General features: G+C 26.6%; 2 protein-coding genes across 3 annotated transcripts in view; both read left to right on the top strand.

Moving 5' to 3' along the window:
* Positions 1 to 153: 153 nt before the first annotated feature.
* On the top strand, positions 154 to 4,167 carry LOC134837329 (lysyl oxidase homolog 3-like). The gene is made up of 6 exons (XM_063852700.1): positions 154 to 175; positions 2,533 to 2,787; positions 2,845 to 3,092; positions 3,151 to 3,370; positions 3,424 to 3,894; positions 3,950 to 4,167. Exons 1-6 carry the CDS (start codon positions 154 to 156, stop codon positions 4,165 to 4,167), a joined length of 1,434 nt encoding a protein of 477 aa, XP_063708770.1.
* Positions 4,168 to 4,909: 742 nt separating this feature from the next.
* The window catches only part of LOC134838020 (neurotrimin-like), a 55,445-nt gene continuing 42,104 nt past the window's right edge, over positions 4,910 to 18,250 (top strand). For both annotated transcript variants that reach the window (XM_063853455.1, XM_063853457.1), the window contains exon 1: positions 4,910 to 5,416. In XM_063853455.1, coding sequence (XP_063709525.1) covers positions 5,359 to 5,416 — 58 coding nt within the window. In that variant the 5' untranslated portion in view covers positions 4,910 to 5,358. The remainder of the gene's footprint in view (positions 5,417 to 18,250) is intronic.

The raw sequence follows: 18,250 nt of genomic DNA, 5'->3' as shown, positions 1-18,250 counted from the left end.
ACAAAATATTTAAAATTAAGACAAATAACTCGCACGCCATGTGTCGTCAACGAGAAACGTAAAAATAGTTTTATTTTTTTGCTTTGCTCGCGTCTTTCTTGGATTAAAAATAAAAATTCTGTGACGACAATTCGCCTCATAAATTGTTACAAAATGACGTGTCGCAACAACAAGTGTGAAAAATTCACGAGAAAAATAGCTTTGATTGTAAAATACGTAAATAAACCTACAATTTATGCAGTACCAAATTTTTTTGCTCACACAAATGTAACATAAGAAGATAATAATATTTTGTATAAAATTTATTATTATCATCAACGCAGAACAAAAATGTATTATAGTTAAATTTATTGCACCACACAACATTGACTGTATAAAAAATTCTTAGAGAGAGAGACAAAATATTTCGCAATTCTATTAAATTTCATCGTTAGATATTATAATAATAAAATGTATTCATCTCATCGCAAACATTAATTAAATATGACATGCACACGTTTTTCGCCGTATAGTAGACGCTCATTATATTTTCCACATTATCATAATAAATAATAATAATACACGTGCACACATTTACTTTTTTTTTCGAGGATATTTGATACATTGTAGTCAACATGCATTAGATAAAATAACACACAGCACAATTTCGTATTATAATATCATTTATTTATTTATTTCTCTCTCTTTTTTCGGGAAATGGAGACGTTTGTGTTTTGCAACAAAAAGCAACAGCATTAAAAACGAAATTTGAGATCTAATAACATTACGATACATTTCCTCCATTTTTGGCCTACAGGTGAAAAAAAGAAAAAATCAATATGTCTCTGTTGAAATTTTTGCTTTTTTATTGTAATAATTTTATTAATATTTTGTATAGTAGAAATATGTAGAAAATGAATCTTTTTGCTACTTTGAATGTTAATTCTTAGAATATTAAATAATTAAAAAAAAAATAAAGAATTGTTAGGTTTTAGATATTAAAGTCGTGTAAATGCTCATAAATACTAGAAAATCTCTCGAACAAATTTTAATTAATTAATAAAAAGGAATGTAAATTATTTATAAATTATTTTTTTTTTGCTTTGAAAATATTTTGTGACATGGAAAGGTAAGTGAATTATCCTGATTGGATGTAATGTACCAAAATGATGATTTTGCGCAGAATTTATGTTTCGTTATTAATAAGGGTATGAGATTTGGACAATGAATTGAAATAAAATGGCTGATACATTTTTTTGATGACAGGAAGTTTTTAAAATATATAATTTTTAAATTGTGTTCTTGTTATTGGGGTAAAATATTTTTTTTTATATTAAATTTATAAATTAATGGAAAAAATATTTTTTTTGAAATAAATCAAATACTTACTTGGAATAAAATTTCAACTTATCAAAACTCATATTGATATTGCCGGAACCCAAATTAATATCCTAAAATTATATTCTCAATATTTTGACCTAAAATAGTTGAAAAACTCAAAATATATTAATTTTTTATATTTATAAAAATAAATTATTATAAATAAATAAAATAAATTATTAAAAATAAATAATTAAATTAAATTATTTTTGAAATAATTAAATTATTAATTTTATTTCTATAAAAAAAAAAATTAAGAATTTTTCATTTTTTGTTGTTGTTCAAACATCAATATTTTTACCTTTTTTTAATTTTTTTTTTAGAAAATTAATATTATTAATTTTTTTTAAATTGAAAACTCTTATTTTTTGAAGATTTTATCGAATTTTACTCAACTTATCCTAAAATATTTTAAATTTTTTATCCAAAAATAATTTTTTGGCCTTTTGATCATTTTCCGATATAGAAATCCTTTCACAAATATTGAATTAATTTTGTTCATTTTCATTTCAGACCACTTTGAGTATCAAATATTAACATTTTCTGATATATTAGACAACAACAGAAATTACTTCATGTTGCCTTGGCAATGTCACATGTATTAACAAACTTTACAAGAACCATCCGGATTATGTCACGTAACACAAGAAACTGTTCAAATTTGCTCAATGCCTCCGAATAATGAAATTTCAGACAAGATCATGTGTTTTCTCCATTAAAATTCTCTAAATTATAAAATTTATCATATCGTATGAGTTATGTGTGTAACATATTTGCTTGAAACATAATAATTATTATTTGTGCTATCATTGATAGGCTGTACTTGTTTTGTTCAAAGATAATTTTTGGAATGTTTTTAGATAATTTTCATAAAAATGGACACTGTAAAAATTTTTTAAAATTAAGAAACATTTATCAAGGTCATTGGAAATTGCTAAATATCTGCTGCGAATGATAAAATTGGAGAATATTTAATTTTTTACTAAAGATGTCTTAATTTTTTAGTGACGGCAGCTTCCACAGAGCGTAGACAGAGTAATTAGTTTCATCATTTTGTGTGGTTTATTTCCACAATTTTATGCTCGGCATTTCATTTTGAAATTATAATTCTGCAAGTTCAGTTCAGTTAAGCTGCACTCATGTTTCTCCAAGCTTTAATTTGCATTTTTTTAGTGCAAAATATTTATCTGGCAGCAAATTCAGAAACTACCGGAAAACCCTTGAAACGAAAGGATGGCAGCATAAGATTAATTGGCGGTGACAGTTATAACGAAGGAAATTTAGAAATTTATCATCTTGGTCGATGGGGTGCTGTTTGCGATCACACGTGGTCCGACAAGGAAGCTGGAGTCGTTTGTAAGCAATTAGGGTTCTCCGAGAGTCACAGAGGAGTTGCGAAAAAATCATCGCATTTTGGAAATTCTAAAAGTGAGTAAAATTTGAGATTTTAGTAAGGTAAAAAAAATTAATTAAAGCGAATTAAAGGACTTTACTGGCTTTCAAAGGTGATTTGCAATGGCAACGAAGATAAACTTGTGAACTGCCAACTCGATCGATGGGGCGAAAATAATTGTTCCTCAGCGGAAGCTGCCGGTGTTATTTGCGAAAATACGAAAATGCCTTCGAAAATTGTGAAACCAGTGAAATTGAGTAGGAAGAAATTTATTAAATCCAAGGACAATATGTTTGTTCGGTTGATGGGAGGGCGTCATAGTACGGAAGGTCGTGTAGAGGTAAAATTTTTTTTTTTTTTTTTTTTTTTAAATAATAAAATTTACCTTAAATTTCAAGGTGAGCTTCAATAATAAAAATTGGGGAACGGTTTGCGGTAACGATTGGTCCATATTGGAAGCGAATGTCGTATGCAAAAGTCTCGGATTCGGATATGCCAGCGATAGTTTCAACACAGACATCTTCGGAGGTCAAAATGTGTCTTCGCCGCTTCTGAGTGGGACAGTTTGTCATGGCAACGAGACCAAATTATCGGAATGCACTCATGAACAATACGGAAGTACGTTCAATTGACTCGAAAAAAATCAATTTTTAATTAAATTTTAATTTTAGAAGTTTCCTGTGGTACCGAGAAAGAATACGTAGCAGCAGTAATTTGCACCACAACGCTTCCTGACTTAATTTTTGACATTCCTGAGTTAGAACATTCACTCCATTTGGAAGATCGGATGTTATATTTTCTCCAATGTGCCATGGAAGAAAATTGTCTCGCCTCAGAAGCTTACAATGTGGATCGAACAAACGAAGATTGGCCATCGGAAACGAGAAGACTGCTGAAATTCACTGCCAAAACCTTAAATGCTGGAAATGCTGACTTTCGTCCTCACATCCCGAAACATCAATGGCAATGGCATGCGTGTCACATGCATTTTCATTCCATGGAAGTTTTTGCCAAATTTGATATTTATGATCTGAATGGCAAAAAAGTGGCGGAAGGACATAAAGCTTCGTTTTGTTTGGAAGATAACCAATGCAAGGAAGGGGTGAAACAGAAATATGCGTGTGCGAATTATGGAGATCAAGGTAATTTTTTTAATTTTTGAATTTTTTTAAGTACTAAAAGTTGAATTTTTAACAGGAATTTCAGTAAATTGTTACGACATTTATCGTTACAACATCGATTGCCAATGGATTGATATCACAGAAATAGATTTCGGATATTACATTTTGAAGATTAAGATAAATCCGGATTTTAGAGTGCCAGAAATGGATTATCATAATAACGGGGCGTCTTGTTCTTTGATTTATTCGCCATCGAATGCAATGGTTTATGATTGTAAATTGGAAAGACCTTAAATATTAATAAAATTATTGGAAAATATTCGATTTTATATTAAAATTTTGTAAATTTTAATCTTGCAAATATGTAACTTTAATTTTAAATTAATTTTTAACTCGTTTTTATCTAAAAGCGCAGTGCGCAATAACGAATATTGAAGAAAAAAATATTTAAAATTAAAATTAGTTCAAAATAAATCCGAAAGATGGAGCTAATTAATGACTGAATTAGCGTGAAGGAAATTGGTTGAATCAACATGACGTAAGAAAATTTTGAAAAATTGGAAAATTTATATTCTTTTCATAAAAAAGTATTAATTTTTAAATTATTAATCAAATAAACATCTTTAAAAAATTAATTATATTTTTAAATAATTTTTTAAATTATTTTTTTTTGGCCCACTGTGCCTTAAAAATAAATTGAAAATGAAACTTCACTTATGAATGATTTTCAAAAATTAATTGAAAAAAAATATTTCTATCATAAAATAAAAATAATTTAAATAAATAAAAAATTAATTAAAAATAAAAAAAAATATTTTCACGAAAAACTCTTTCAAAATCTTTCAACTTTTAATTCAAAACCCTTTAATTAAAAAAATTACTCATACCATTTCTCTCACACACAACCACACATCGCATATGTAATTTTCATCACACATGTTCCATTTTCAGAACTCTTTTTTTTTTTTTGAATCGACACACCGCCAGAAAAACGAAACAAAATTTTCTTCAGTTGTTGTTGAACCGTAGCAGCGTACAAACCCGTGCTTTATTTTGTGCATGAATTTTAATTAATAAAAAATATTATTAATTAATTAAAAAAAAATATTATTCGCGAATTATTTTTAAACACAATTAATTTTGTGTGTCGAAAAAAAATAAATAAATAAAAATTAAAATAAAATAAAAATAACGACCCGTGGAAACGAAAAATTCTTTTAATTGCTGTATGATAAAAGTGCCTACAAAGCAAATAATTAACAAAAAGAATTTTTATTGAAACAAATACATAGAGCGGCTTGAAACTGATATTCACGTTGTGGTGCAAATATTAGCCGCAAGTAAATATCGAGTGCACGAATGAGAAAAAAATTAAATAAATAACAAAAAAAGCGAAATTTAATTGTTCTTAAGTGAAAAAAAAAATACAAAAATTCCACTTGACTTGAATTAATAAAAAATATTAAATCAAAAAAGGATACAAAAATGGCATCTATGAAATTCATTTTACTCGGACTACTCCTGTTAGGATTAATAAATTCAGGTAAGATTTTTTATTTTTTTACATTTTTTACGGCTTTTGTCTTTTTTTCTACAAAAAAGGAAGAACTGTTGTTACAGAACACAAACAGAAATATTTGTCTATAATTTTTAACATTCATTTCTTTTTATAACTGCTATTTATTCTGTTTACATATAACAAAAAAAAAAAACGAAAAAAAAAGAAAGAACTTCTTTTATAATAATATAAAAAATAATGATTATTTTATGCAATTCGTGCATTTTATTATTCAAATTTTATTCCGTTTGTCGAACAAAAGTAAAAAACGACAGTAGCACATTGAACACTTACTGTTTGTTTTTTTTTGTACCCAAAGGTGACATAGTGTGATCTAGGATTTTTTTAAAGATCACATACATAAATTCTAAAGTTTTAGTTTTCTCTATAGAAATATAGAAAGACTTGGGCAATAAAATAATTTTAATCTCTTTTACATAATCTGAGAAAATATTTCTGTGTAATATAAACATTTGATTACGAATTTCTGTATATCATTGTGCCGCGTGTAAAATTTTATTAATAAACATCAGGAAGGTCCGAAAATAAAAAATAAAAAAAAGAATGTTTACTATTTCGATGCACAGCATGTCTATAATGTGAAATTTGTTGTGAATGTACGAAAGAAATTTCTTGTGAAATTCAAAAAAAAAAAAATCTAAAATTAAAATACTCGCGCCAAAATTGCAAAATCTTCTCGTTCTACACATTCATCGTCACAGATAGGAAATGAACGCAACGAAAAAAAGGTTCGTTTTCTTCGTGTAGGTCGTTCATATGCGATCGTCGTTATGATGCGATGTGGTATGCATTTAATCACCGTCTTGACAATCTTTTTGCTTTGCATCTGCTCAATTCATGTTTGTTTGTCTGCCACAGCCAACAATGTGCAATATCTTATTTTTGTTTGTTTTTTATTGTCGTGTCTCTTTCGATGTTACTGCAGAAATTGCTACACACAACGCATAAATTGTGTAACACAAAACACACCCACCCACCTACAATATACGAAAATAATAAATAAATATCATATTTTTTACACGATTGATGGTGATTCAGCATTCTAAGTAGTTGGTTGTCGGCTTCGGCATGCGATTCTCTGATGTGCTTATGATAAATTTCATAGAAGTGCATTAATGCGCTAGACAAGACTTGTTGAAGTTCCGTGGAATTTATTATTTTATATCGTCTTCTCGTTAATTTTGCTTCATTTTCATCTTTTTTCACTAAAAAAAAATTTAAAAAATACAAGATCCGGCCTTTAATTATTTTTTTTAAATTAAAATAAATTTAGAACTGCACCAGAATCATGTAAAAGAGATCAAACCGGTTATTACAAGCAAAAATAATCACGTGGTACTCACCAATGTTGTTGTTGTTGTTTCGCATTACATTGTGATAATTATCTCCTATGCTGCTGTTTGTAAAAGCAATTTGCATTAGCATTCAAAAAAAATGTATTTTATCATTTCGGGGCATTAGTTCACTCCAACTCGTCGAATAATGGACGAAAAGTCGCTTAATAAAATATATTTTCTCACATATCAGAGTCATAGATCAGTAAATGCATTAAAAATCTATTAAAAAACTTTTTTTTGTACTCCGTGCTTCCTCTATGCGATCGTATCTGACTACTCTTTTCGCTTGTTTTACATTGAAATTGTTTATATTCGAAATTAATGTTGAAAGACAAGACGATTTCACAACAAGTCAAGAGAAAAATGTGAAAAATAAAATAAAAAATAGGATTCGTAAACAAAAACATATGTAAATATATGCAAGAATCCAAGCACGAAGAAAAAGAAATGGACATCTGTAGAAAAAAAGTGTCTTCCCTGCGGTTTCTTTCGGGTTTTTTAATTGATCCGATGAATGGGAGGCGCCGCTCGTGCACTTGTCGTTACAAAATACCCGAAAAAAAAAGTGTGGGAACAAACAAACAACAGCTGTTATCAGGGTTTCGACAGATTTTCGTCTGTAACATTTACATAATTTTTACAATAATCGACCTTGAAATTCGATGTCCGACTAATTATGCGACACAACACAATGCATCTCCATCTCGATAATTTGTGAGGTTTGCCATTGACGTGCGTTTAACAACACAATTATGATAATTAATCACAATAAAAATAAAATAACGTGAGTTCGTCACCTCCTCCAGTCATTCGGTATTCGTGAAAACCTGATGCATCACAATATCTTATCAAGCTTTTGTCAGATATCCATCGTTTTTTTATTCACCTACAAAAAACAGAAAAAATATGTAAATAAATGTGCCAAGTTATGATATCACTATTGATAAGTCATTCATTATTTTTATTCACGTTTATTCATTCATTGATGATGGTACCAATTAAAGTAAAATAGCAGTTCAAGTCATAATAAATTAATAAAACTATCAATATGGAATGACGTGATTCAATAAATATTTTCATATATGGCTAAAATGATCTTGCTATCATCTGATAGAGGCATCATCGTAGTGAATTATTATTAAAAATAGCTGTTTCCCGTGTATTTTTTCACTTTTTAATGGAAATTGTTTAAAAGTTTACGTGAAATTTTAATAAAATCGCATTTTTAAAATGAAATTTGAATTTTTCACATTTTTGTACTCCTCAATGAAATAAGACAGGATTTCTCGGGCAAAATATTTTTTTCTGAAATACAAAAAATATATTTTTTTATTGAAAATAATAAAAAAGGATGATGAAAAATTTATAAATTAAAATTTATAAGTACTTTTGTAAAATTTTTACATTTTTGTACTCCTCAAAGAGACGAAACCAAAATGTTTCAGACAAAATTTTATTTTTTTTATGTAAATTCTGGCAAAATTTTATTTTTTTAATGTAAATAAAAATTATATTTTTGATTTTTATTAAAATTTGTAGAAAAGTTGTCAAAAAATTTTTTAAAAAATTAAATTTTCTGAGAAATTTTATAAATTTTTACATTTTTGTACTCCTCAAAGTAAGTGACTGTTCGAAACTACCCCGAAAAATCGGACTTTTTTTGGAAAATTTCATTTTTAGAGAAAAGTTGACTAACAGTAAATTAAAGTTAGGACTCCAAGCTACAAAATGTAAATTAAAGTTCATAAATAAAAATTATATTTTTAACCGAAATTTGCTGTGCGAAAATTTGTTGAACTTTGAAAAAAAGTTGACAAAAAATTTTTAAAAAAATTAAAATTTCTGAGTAGTTTTTAAATTTTTTACATTTTCGTACTCCTCAATGGCATAATGGACAGACATGACGGACAAAATATTTTTTTTTTATTTTTTTTTAAACAAGGTAAAAAATTGATAAAATAAAAACACAACTCACTTTCATGTTCCCTTATCTCATCCACTTATTTATTTATAAATATTCATTCATTCAATAAAAAGAGAATCTTGAATGAAATTTGCAGACTTATCGCAATCGCATTAATATGCATAAAAAATTGCAAATTGTAGCTTCTACCTAATAAAAAAAAGTAATATGCGCGAATAATAATGATATTCATTAATTAAGCATCTAATATTTACTACACAAGTGCAACTTTGGCGAGGAATTTTTGTTTCATACATGTTTGAAAGTTGTAAACATTTGTCCATACCAAAGTGTACGTCTTGAACAACGAACGACGTGTAATGATTAAAACATTAGTAATCAATATGTCATTGTTTATTTTTATTTTTTTTTATTCCAGGTATCGGCGATATCATTAGATACAATGATTGTAACGTTGCAATATCTATTATATATATTTACATTAGTCATTGATCAATGCTTGAGTCTGCGAAAAATATAATAGTGTAATTTATGTTATTTTATATTATTTTATTTAATTTCATTGACGAAGTAAGAAAAAAATAGATATAAAATTAAATTGACGTTCCATTATAACTATTACGATGCTGTCATGTTTCAACTCGGGTTGATATATTGTTTGTTCAGTTATGTACTTACCTGAAACTAGTAACGGAGCAATGAATGTGCATTAGAGACAAGCTTGATTATCGCTGAAGAGAGAAAAATAACGATTGTTTATATTTTCCAAGTAGATTTACTTCCAAGATTGATACTTTAACACGTCTGTCGACAACTTCTCTCGGAATTTTTTTGAGATAATCCTCCTGTAAAATAATAAATAATATTTTATTTACAAAGTTTCGCCAAACAATGTTATTTACTCACACATTTCGAAGAGAAAATTCACAATAATTATCAATTGCTGCTCGTTGATTGACGCCTGACTTGCAAGTTGACGCCCTGCATTAAAGTAAATATTAATTGTTAGTTACGGCGTAATTTTTTAATCACAAGAGTTTTTAAGAAATATCGTTACAATAAAAAAAATAAGTGTTAGACATTTAATCGCTCGCAGGCAGAAACTAAGCGCATCTAATTAGATCACAAAGCTGTGACGAGACCATTTTATTGCCAAATGGTTCTTAATTTCATGTCAAAACTAAAAAAAACTTAAAATTCATTAATTTGCATGCACATCAATTCGCTACGAAAATTTAAATTTAACGAATTTATTGCTATTCAATCAACGAGAATTGCATGCAAAACACGCAAATGATATCGAAGAATGGACAGAACTGTAAAAAGAAAGAGAATTAGAAATAAAAATGTATCAAAACAGAACAATATTCCACGAACGATCATAAATTGTGGATTCTTTTTCATTTATTATGTTGTTGTTTTATTAATGTTGGTTGGTTGGACCACCCTTTTGATAAATGCACAAAAATATAAAACCACACAATGGATTTTTATTTTTATTAATAAGGCAGATACAATATGTGAAAGTGTTTCATTTTTATAAGAATATATATTGAAGTCAAATTAAATTTTTAAAAGTCAATTAAATTATATTAAAAATTTATTTACTATTAATAAATTTTAAAAAAATATTTTTTAATAAAATTTAATAAAAAAAATTATAAAAATAATTAAATTGAATTAATTAAAATAATTTATTAATTTTGTAATTATTTTAAATTATTATTCAAAAATCAGAAGTTATTTTTTTATTCAAATATTTTTTAAATTAAATAACAATATAAGAAATGTTTAATATTTTTATGAATATATTATTTAAAAAAATCTTAATAAAACTTTTAATTATATTTATCGTTTAATTTTAACTTTTTCTCAAAAAATTTTTTTTTAAATTTGAAACTTTTAAAAAATAAATAAAATAAACAAAAAAAATAATAATAAAAAATAAATAAACAAAAATATTTTTTATTAATTTAAATTAATAATTAATTAATTAATAATTATTTTAATAAATAATTTTTTTTAATAATTAATTTTGATTATTTTTTTTAAATAAATTTTTAAAATAATTATTTTTGTAAATTTATGAAAAACTTCTTTCTTTTGCGAAACAAATTCAAAATTGCCTTAGCCTTATTCCAAAATTCAATTTACTTACACTTGCAATTTCCTGGAATCCCAATATTTTGACAGTTCCAGCTATTTCTAAACAAAAAGCATAAAAAATAATTGAAAGACACGCAACGCTTCTTTATGTCTTCTCGATCACTATCATTATTGTTTTTTTTTCGCTTACGGGGCATTGGCCTACTAGCTGAACTCCTGTCCACGCTGGATTTCGTGAATGAAAAATACTCGTAACACATTCTCGATATGCTTAATCACACGTTAATAATAGTAATTGAATGAAAAAATATCTCAAATTTATTTGTTGCTCAAGTGTCTTTTTTTCAACCAACACGACACGATCTCCTGCTTCATGCCAAGTATGCTTCTTCATGCACAACTCACATCATTGATCTCAAGTGACCTTCAACAACGTGTAACAACGAGAGTGTAAGAGATGTTATTGTTGTAAATGTAAATGATACTTACTTTACAAGAAGATACATAGACGAGAAGAACATCATTATCATCACCATGCTAAATAACAAAAAAAAAACTACATGCATTGCTTTTAAAGAGATCTTTTTAAAAGTAACGAGAATGAGAAAAAAACGATGAAAATGCAATAATATTACTCTTTACTAATAAACTGCGTGATAGTTAGTGATCAATATTATTTTGTAATAATGTGAGTCGATAAAAATTTTTTTAAAAGAAAAAATAATGAGAAACCTTTGATATGAAAATATTGAACATTAAGCGTTACAATAATAATCATTAAAATACATTGCTCAATATTTATCCAATATGTTAACGAATCAAACCGAATCATGTGTGAATTGCATTGTTTACTTTTTTCTCCAATCTAATTTGTGTAACTATGTGAAAGTTTTCAAAAAAAAATTCAAACAATTATTAATAAAATATTACATCATTACATTGACACGACGACGTTCATAATTCTTTTTTTTTTAATTAACTGAAAAAAAAATTTCACAAGGAAATTCCTCAAAAAATTTCGTAATAACGGAAAAATTTTAATTTTCACGTTTTCTGTGAAGTTTTATTTTTGCCCGAACAATTACAAAATAAAACATGTCATTTTCCGCGCGTCAAACACGTGGTTCGGCGTATTAAATAATTTTTATTAGCTAGAAACAGATGCTGTTGACGCCCCATATAATGCCATATATATAAAAGTAAAATTAGAACGATCAGTCATGTGCGCGCGCTCGATGGTGAAATTCTAATAATAATGATCGAAAAATAATAAATGAGTAACCAAACCATGTCATATGGATAAATTTATAAATGATTGGAAACTGTTACAGGCCAAAAACACGGAAAAAATGTTTATTTTACTTGTTTCGATTTTATCGTCGCTGCTGTATTTATTTTAATCAATGAATCTAGTAATAATAATATTAAACCAGATTTTTTGTTTTTTTGATTGAAGCGCCCACCGCCCGACTCGCTAATGCAATAAAACTATGAGGAAAAAACCACTGCACTGCTTTTTCTTGCTACACTGGCATTTTAATCGTCTTCACGAGAGAAAAACAAAAAAAAATTGTGGCAACCAGATACTTTGCTCCAAATATTTGCGTGCGTGTGTGTTTATTATGTTGAGCAAATGTCTATAAATTTAACGTTTCCTGAAATATTTTATGTTACCGCCACACTAAATAAAAAACGAGTTGCGGATCGAACGGAAAAAAATGGAGCAAGTTAACAAAAAAAAACCTCGGAGATTATGTTATATGTTGTATTATTATGATTTTGTGTCGATCTGAGTTGGAACTATAAATATATCGATCACGTCATCAACACAATTTTTTTCATTTGTAGACTCATGGGGAGAGTCGTAAAGATGTTTTCCGAGGAATGTGCAATAACGTATCGGATTTTACAATGGGAATGCTTTTGGAGATTAACGAGCATTAAAATGGAGTTTTATGACTTGAAGATTTTTTTGAGCTTCTATTTATTTTTTTTAATGCAAGTGATATATATATAAAAACACTTGTTTCATCAAAAGTAATTCTTTTATTGTATTTGTTCTTCTATTGTAAAAAATTTGAGTGTCGGAAATAATTTTTTAAAAGAAAAAAAAATTATTTAATTATAATTTTTTTCTTAAGAGATTTAATAATAAAATTTTAAATTATTTTAAATAATTGAATTTATTTTAAATTAATAATTTTTAATTAATTATTAAAATTTTTTTAATAATTATTATAATTTAATAATAGGTAATAAATTAAAAAATATTTTCAAACTAAAATATCTAAAATAAAAAAAAATTAAAAAAATTTTTAAATTGTTTTTAAAATTCAAATTAAATTATTTTTAAACTGTTTTTTTTTATTTTAATGTTTTATTTAATTAATAATTTATTTTATTTTTAAATTTTAATTTAAAAAAAAAATAAATAAAATAAATTTTTATAATTTGAAACATGTAAGATTTAGTTTAAAAATAAATTTAAAAATTTTTAATATTTATTTTATTTTATTTATTTTTTTAAAATTAATTTAATTTTAATTAATTAATTTTTAATTTATTTTATTTTTTTAAATGTGATTAAAATTGAATCTCGCAAAAAAATTCAAATACCAAAACATGATTTTTTCACAATGTACAAATAAATATTTTCTTCTATGATAAAAATATATATCTTGAGACACTTATTACATTGTTTACTTTTATTTGTCATACTCTTATCATTTCTAAATAAAAACGACGCAATCATAAAAAAAAATTTTCAAGGTTGACTTTTATTATTAAAAAACTATTTTTACTCAACAAAAGCACTTTAGTAAAAATTATGCCAGACAAGTGGATGCTACTTAAACATGTATGTCAATAATTACGATTGAATGACAGTGTAAACACAACCGATCGAGGAGATATTATTAGAACTTACATCAAATTGTAAATAAATAAATATCCTACAAACATTGTATTGAACAGTTGCACAATCGGCATTTGTTTTGCAGCAGCAGCAGCGGCGATATTAAACACATAATAATGACGATGATGAAAATTATGAACATTATTCAACACATCAAAGCAAAAATTAACGGAAACGTCGTTGATCGAGAATTTTATTGCGATAAACTTCTTGATTTCATGTCTTTTGTGTGTAACTTAGTAAATAAAAAGACAAACAGCAGTTCAGTTAATATTCATAAGAAAAATAAAAAATATATTATTATTATGAATTATGCGGTAGTAGAGTCGCATATGATTAAAAACACAACCGACCAACATTAATAAGTAATAAAGCTTGATATAACATGATCTCCTCCTGTGTTGTGTGCAGCAAACATTTTTTTTTATTCTACCATTTTTTTTATTCATCATAAATACATAAAACATGTATGTTTGTTTGTTAATTTTTTGTAAATACTTTGGGTAATGTTTTTTTTTGTTGTATGCATAATCGGCTTATAAACACATGACTGATGTTACTGTGAAAATTTATTATTATGACGAATTCGGCGCGAAATATTAACATGTGGTGCACAAAATTACCAAGAATTGCCGATGTTGTGTCAAGATAAGAAAAAAAGATTAATCGATTGAAGTCTGAATCATAACTAGAACCAATAATTTTACATAAAACACGTTAAAATGACCAAAAAATTTAATGTCACAGTTATTTATTTCAATTTACCACAAAGTTTATGCCCAATAATAGTTCACTTTCGATCATTAAGTGCCCAAAAAAAATTTTAAATTATTAGATACATGCACGGTTGAGCGAGAACAGGTGTTTTGAGTAAAATTTCTCACTAGACACAACGGATTTTGGTGACAACGACGTGTAGTTTTAGACAAATTTAGAAATTCTCACCGAAATAAATAGTAAAGAAAGGGTTCATGACCTCTGCATTAACCGCATTAAGCTATAAGCCACACGAGAAAAGGTAAAATTTTATTACACCCATATAATAGTGGATTAAATTTTTCGTCAAATTCACATTTTTTTGTCACATGTGATGCTAATAAAAATTAATAAATGAGAATATAGCGGCGGCGACAGCGTTACGTCACACAAAAACCAACAATAAATAAATTTTAATGAAAAGTTGTGCCAAGAATATTATTTAGACTACACGGAGTTTCTTTTTTTTTTTTTGAGTTAATGTGCATGTTTTAAAAGAGTCACTCGCGCTGGCGTGCTATTTTTAGGGAAGTAGGTTATATAATTTTATTACACAGCTTTCATTCTTCTGTTTTTCCATTTATATTTAAAATGCATGTAAATTATCAAATTAATAAATAAATAACATGGAGAGAGAGAAAAAAATGTGTGGCACGTCACAAGACATTCTGTCGTCAGTTGTCCCTCTCCGAAATTAACTGCATGACACAAAATGCATACAAAATGCGTTATTTTTATAATAACATTATTATTTATTAATTAATTTTTCCATTTCACATGGTCCGATGGATTTACGGAACGCACTTTTATTTTTTGGGTGAAAACATTTTTATGATCATTTTCCTCTGTCTCTTATTTATTCTCTCTCTAAAATAATGAATAGTTTCATGTTTTTTTTTTTGTAAAATCAAAAACTCATTAGACCAGGTGCAAGCTGATTAGGTGCGTTATGATTATTTTCTGACCAGGAAATGTATCGTAAAAGTTGAAAGTTTTATTATACAAAAAAAAAATAACAATAAAAGGGTTTTAGTTCTAATATTTAAAAAAAATCATAAAATGGAAAAATATTTCTTTGCGGTAAACTACTGAACCGGAACATAATATATACTTACCTATGATGATACATAGCTCATGTTTTGTCAGAACAATGCCTTGTTTTTGACTTCATTTGGCAAATTACTAACATTCAAATAGCAGGAATGCAGCTACGGGTCAAAAGTTTTTATATTTTTTAAAAAATATTATTTTTTAAATTATTTTGATTATGATTTATTACTACACGGGAATTAATTTATTTTGACTGAAATTTATACACTTAACGTGCATGCACAGGAAACTCACAAAACAATTAAAGAAATATTTTTTCGTAATAATAAAGATATCAGAGGCGGTGTTTCAGGCTGGGTCTTAAATCAGAATTAAAACAATATAAATAAAAAAATATGAATATTTTATGATTTTTTTTAGATAATAATTTACAAGAAGAAACAGTTGTAAATTCAGGGAACCGTTTAAAAAGTACTCGAATTTTAGTGTAAATTACAGTTTTTATGAATATTTTATAAAAAAAATAATAAGACGAATAAAATTTATATTTTAATTTTTTGCCCCCTCCGATTTTGTCAAAAAAACTCAAAATAAATAAAAATTGAATAAAATTTTTTTTTTTTAATTTTTGGGCATTTTTTAAATGAAAATTATTTTTTTTAAATAAAATATTATTTAATAAATAAATAAAATAAATAAATTAAAAATAATAAAAAATAAATTTAGATAAAATCTTATTAAGTGACGTGACCAAAATTTTTTAAAAATATTTTTAAATATTCTAAGATTATTTTTTGATTTTCTCCAAATTTTGATTCAAATTTGAAAATAATATAAGATAAAATTTTTGTCAATGTTTAAGAATCAAATTTTGATTTCCAAACACGTTAAAAAATTTCAATAAAAAAATTATTAAAAAACATATATTTTTATTTCCCACTACCTCCCCCTCATGAAAATCTACATGGAACAAAAATATTAAATTTATTCGCCTAATTTAAAAAAAACTCATTTTGTATCATAAACACCTTTTTTTTCAAAAAACATAAAAGTCATAATATGATTTTTTTCTCAGGGCCTCCCATAATGACTTAATTATCAGTTTGCAGACGTTTCTGTACATTAAACATTTCCACTGCAGTAACGGAAAGAATAAAAAAAATCATTATTACAATGTAAGCAATTTGCCAAAGAGGAGAGCACAAACAATGCACAAAACATAACACATTGGCACGTTCTGTTTCGCTCGTTTTTTGATCGACTAATTATAAATGCATTTACCTGAAGTGAACCACAACAATGGCAGTTTGCTACTGTGAATGCTCAAATAAAATGTTTGCATGCTTTTGCATTTTGCCGCAACATGCGACACGCAATCATTCGAGCATTTGATGAGGAATTTAGAGCAAGAGGAAAGACGAAGCATCGCAGTGACAGCTGATTTATTTGCAAAAAAAAACGCGTCACTGAAGTTCATTGATCGTTCATGTTTACTCGATTTTCATACAAAGTTGCTTTTATTTAGAATTTTTTTTTATTCTAGTTTAGGTCATTGATCATTTAAATAAATTTGAATGGTGCATCGTCTCTTAGAATGCATTCCTTTGTTGTGCGTGGTTGGATAATAAAAATAACAAAAATAAAAAGAATTCATTTGTATATATTGACACACATTTATATTTGGGTGATCATCCATTTTTATGTTATTTTTTTGTATTTAATTTAAATAAAACGTCATAACATCGAATGAGAGAGAGACACAAAATAAACAGACACAACGACGATCGTAGTGATGTCGTCGTCGGCAATAAAAAATTCTTTCTTCTGATCAAGTCTTGTAGATCACTTTTCTTTTTTTATTGCTTTACGATACTTTTCTCGCGATGCAATTGAAATCTTGAAGGGAGACAGAGAGAAAGATCATGACTTGTGTACAAAAGTTAGCTGTTGTGTCATCTGTAAATACTTATTACATGGCGTTGTCTCCAAACAAAATTCACTTTCATGTGGTTTTTTTGTGCATCTGTTCAATGTTCAATATTTTTTTTTGTATGATGTCATGATTAAAGTCATTAAATTTCCAGTAAATGCTAAAAGTTTAAAAAAAATAAATTAATAAAATTTTAATAAGTGTTTAGGATGTTTACAAAAAAAATTGTGAAATGAAAACGAATAAAAAATAAATAAAACAGGAACATTTATTAATATTAAATAAATCTTATGTTTCCTTTGATAATGAAAAACATGATTTATTGACTATCAGAAAATTATTAATTGGTTTTTTTATCCGGTAATGTTTATTTATTTCCATTTTATTACAGTTTTTCTAACTTTTTTTTATGAGCTGTGAAGTTAAATAAATAGTTGTATGTTTAAATGATATTTTTTGGAGGTCAAACATTCGTAAAAGCGGATTTCAGTGCAATTAGGTGATCAATCTTACTTCCAGACCGCATGCTAAAAATACAATTGACGTCCATTTTAATGCTAATACCACAAGGAATGTAAATTTTATTGATTTTTCTGCACACCAACACGGACCTCTAAGTGCTTATTTTTATTTTTACTGGAAGCGAGTTCAAGTTATGGTGAAAAAAAAATATAGAGGAAAACTATGTTGATTGCATGTTACATGCATTCCTCGCTTTTATTACCATTTTCCTTCCATTTAATATTTTTCACAAAGAACTCTTTCATTTGTTGACGTCGTG

This window comes from Culicoides brevitarsis, chromosome 1, assembly GCF_036172545.1.
Source record: "Culicoides brevitarsis isolate CSIRO-B50_1 chromosome 1, AGI_CSIRO_Cbre_v1, whole genome shotgun sequence".
NCBI lineage: Eukaryota > Metazoa > Arthropoda > Insecta > Diptera > Ceratopogonidae > Culicoides > Culicoides brevitarsis.
The sequence above is the reverse complement of the archived record's forward strand: the minus strand, read 5'-3'. Positions and strand labels throughout refer to the sequence as shown.

Coding starts and splice junctions, on each gene's coding strand:
- LOC134837329 (XM_063852700.1), top strand. CDS start 154: ATGACGTGTCGCAACAACAAGT. Junction 2,788..2,844: donor GCATTTTGGAAATTCTAAAA/GTGAGTAAAATT, acceptor AGCGAATTAAAG/GACTTTACTGGCTTTCAAAG. Junction 3,093..3,150: donor GTACGGAAGGTCGTGTAGAG/GTAAAATTTTTT, acceptor TTAAATTTCAAG/GTGAGCTTCAATAATAAAAA.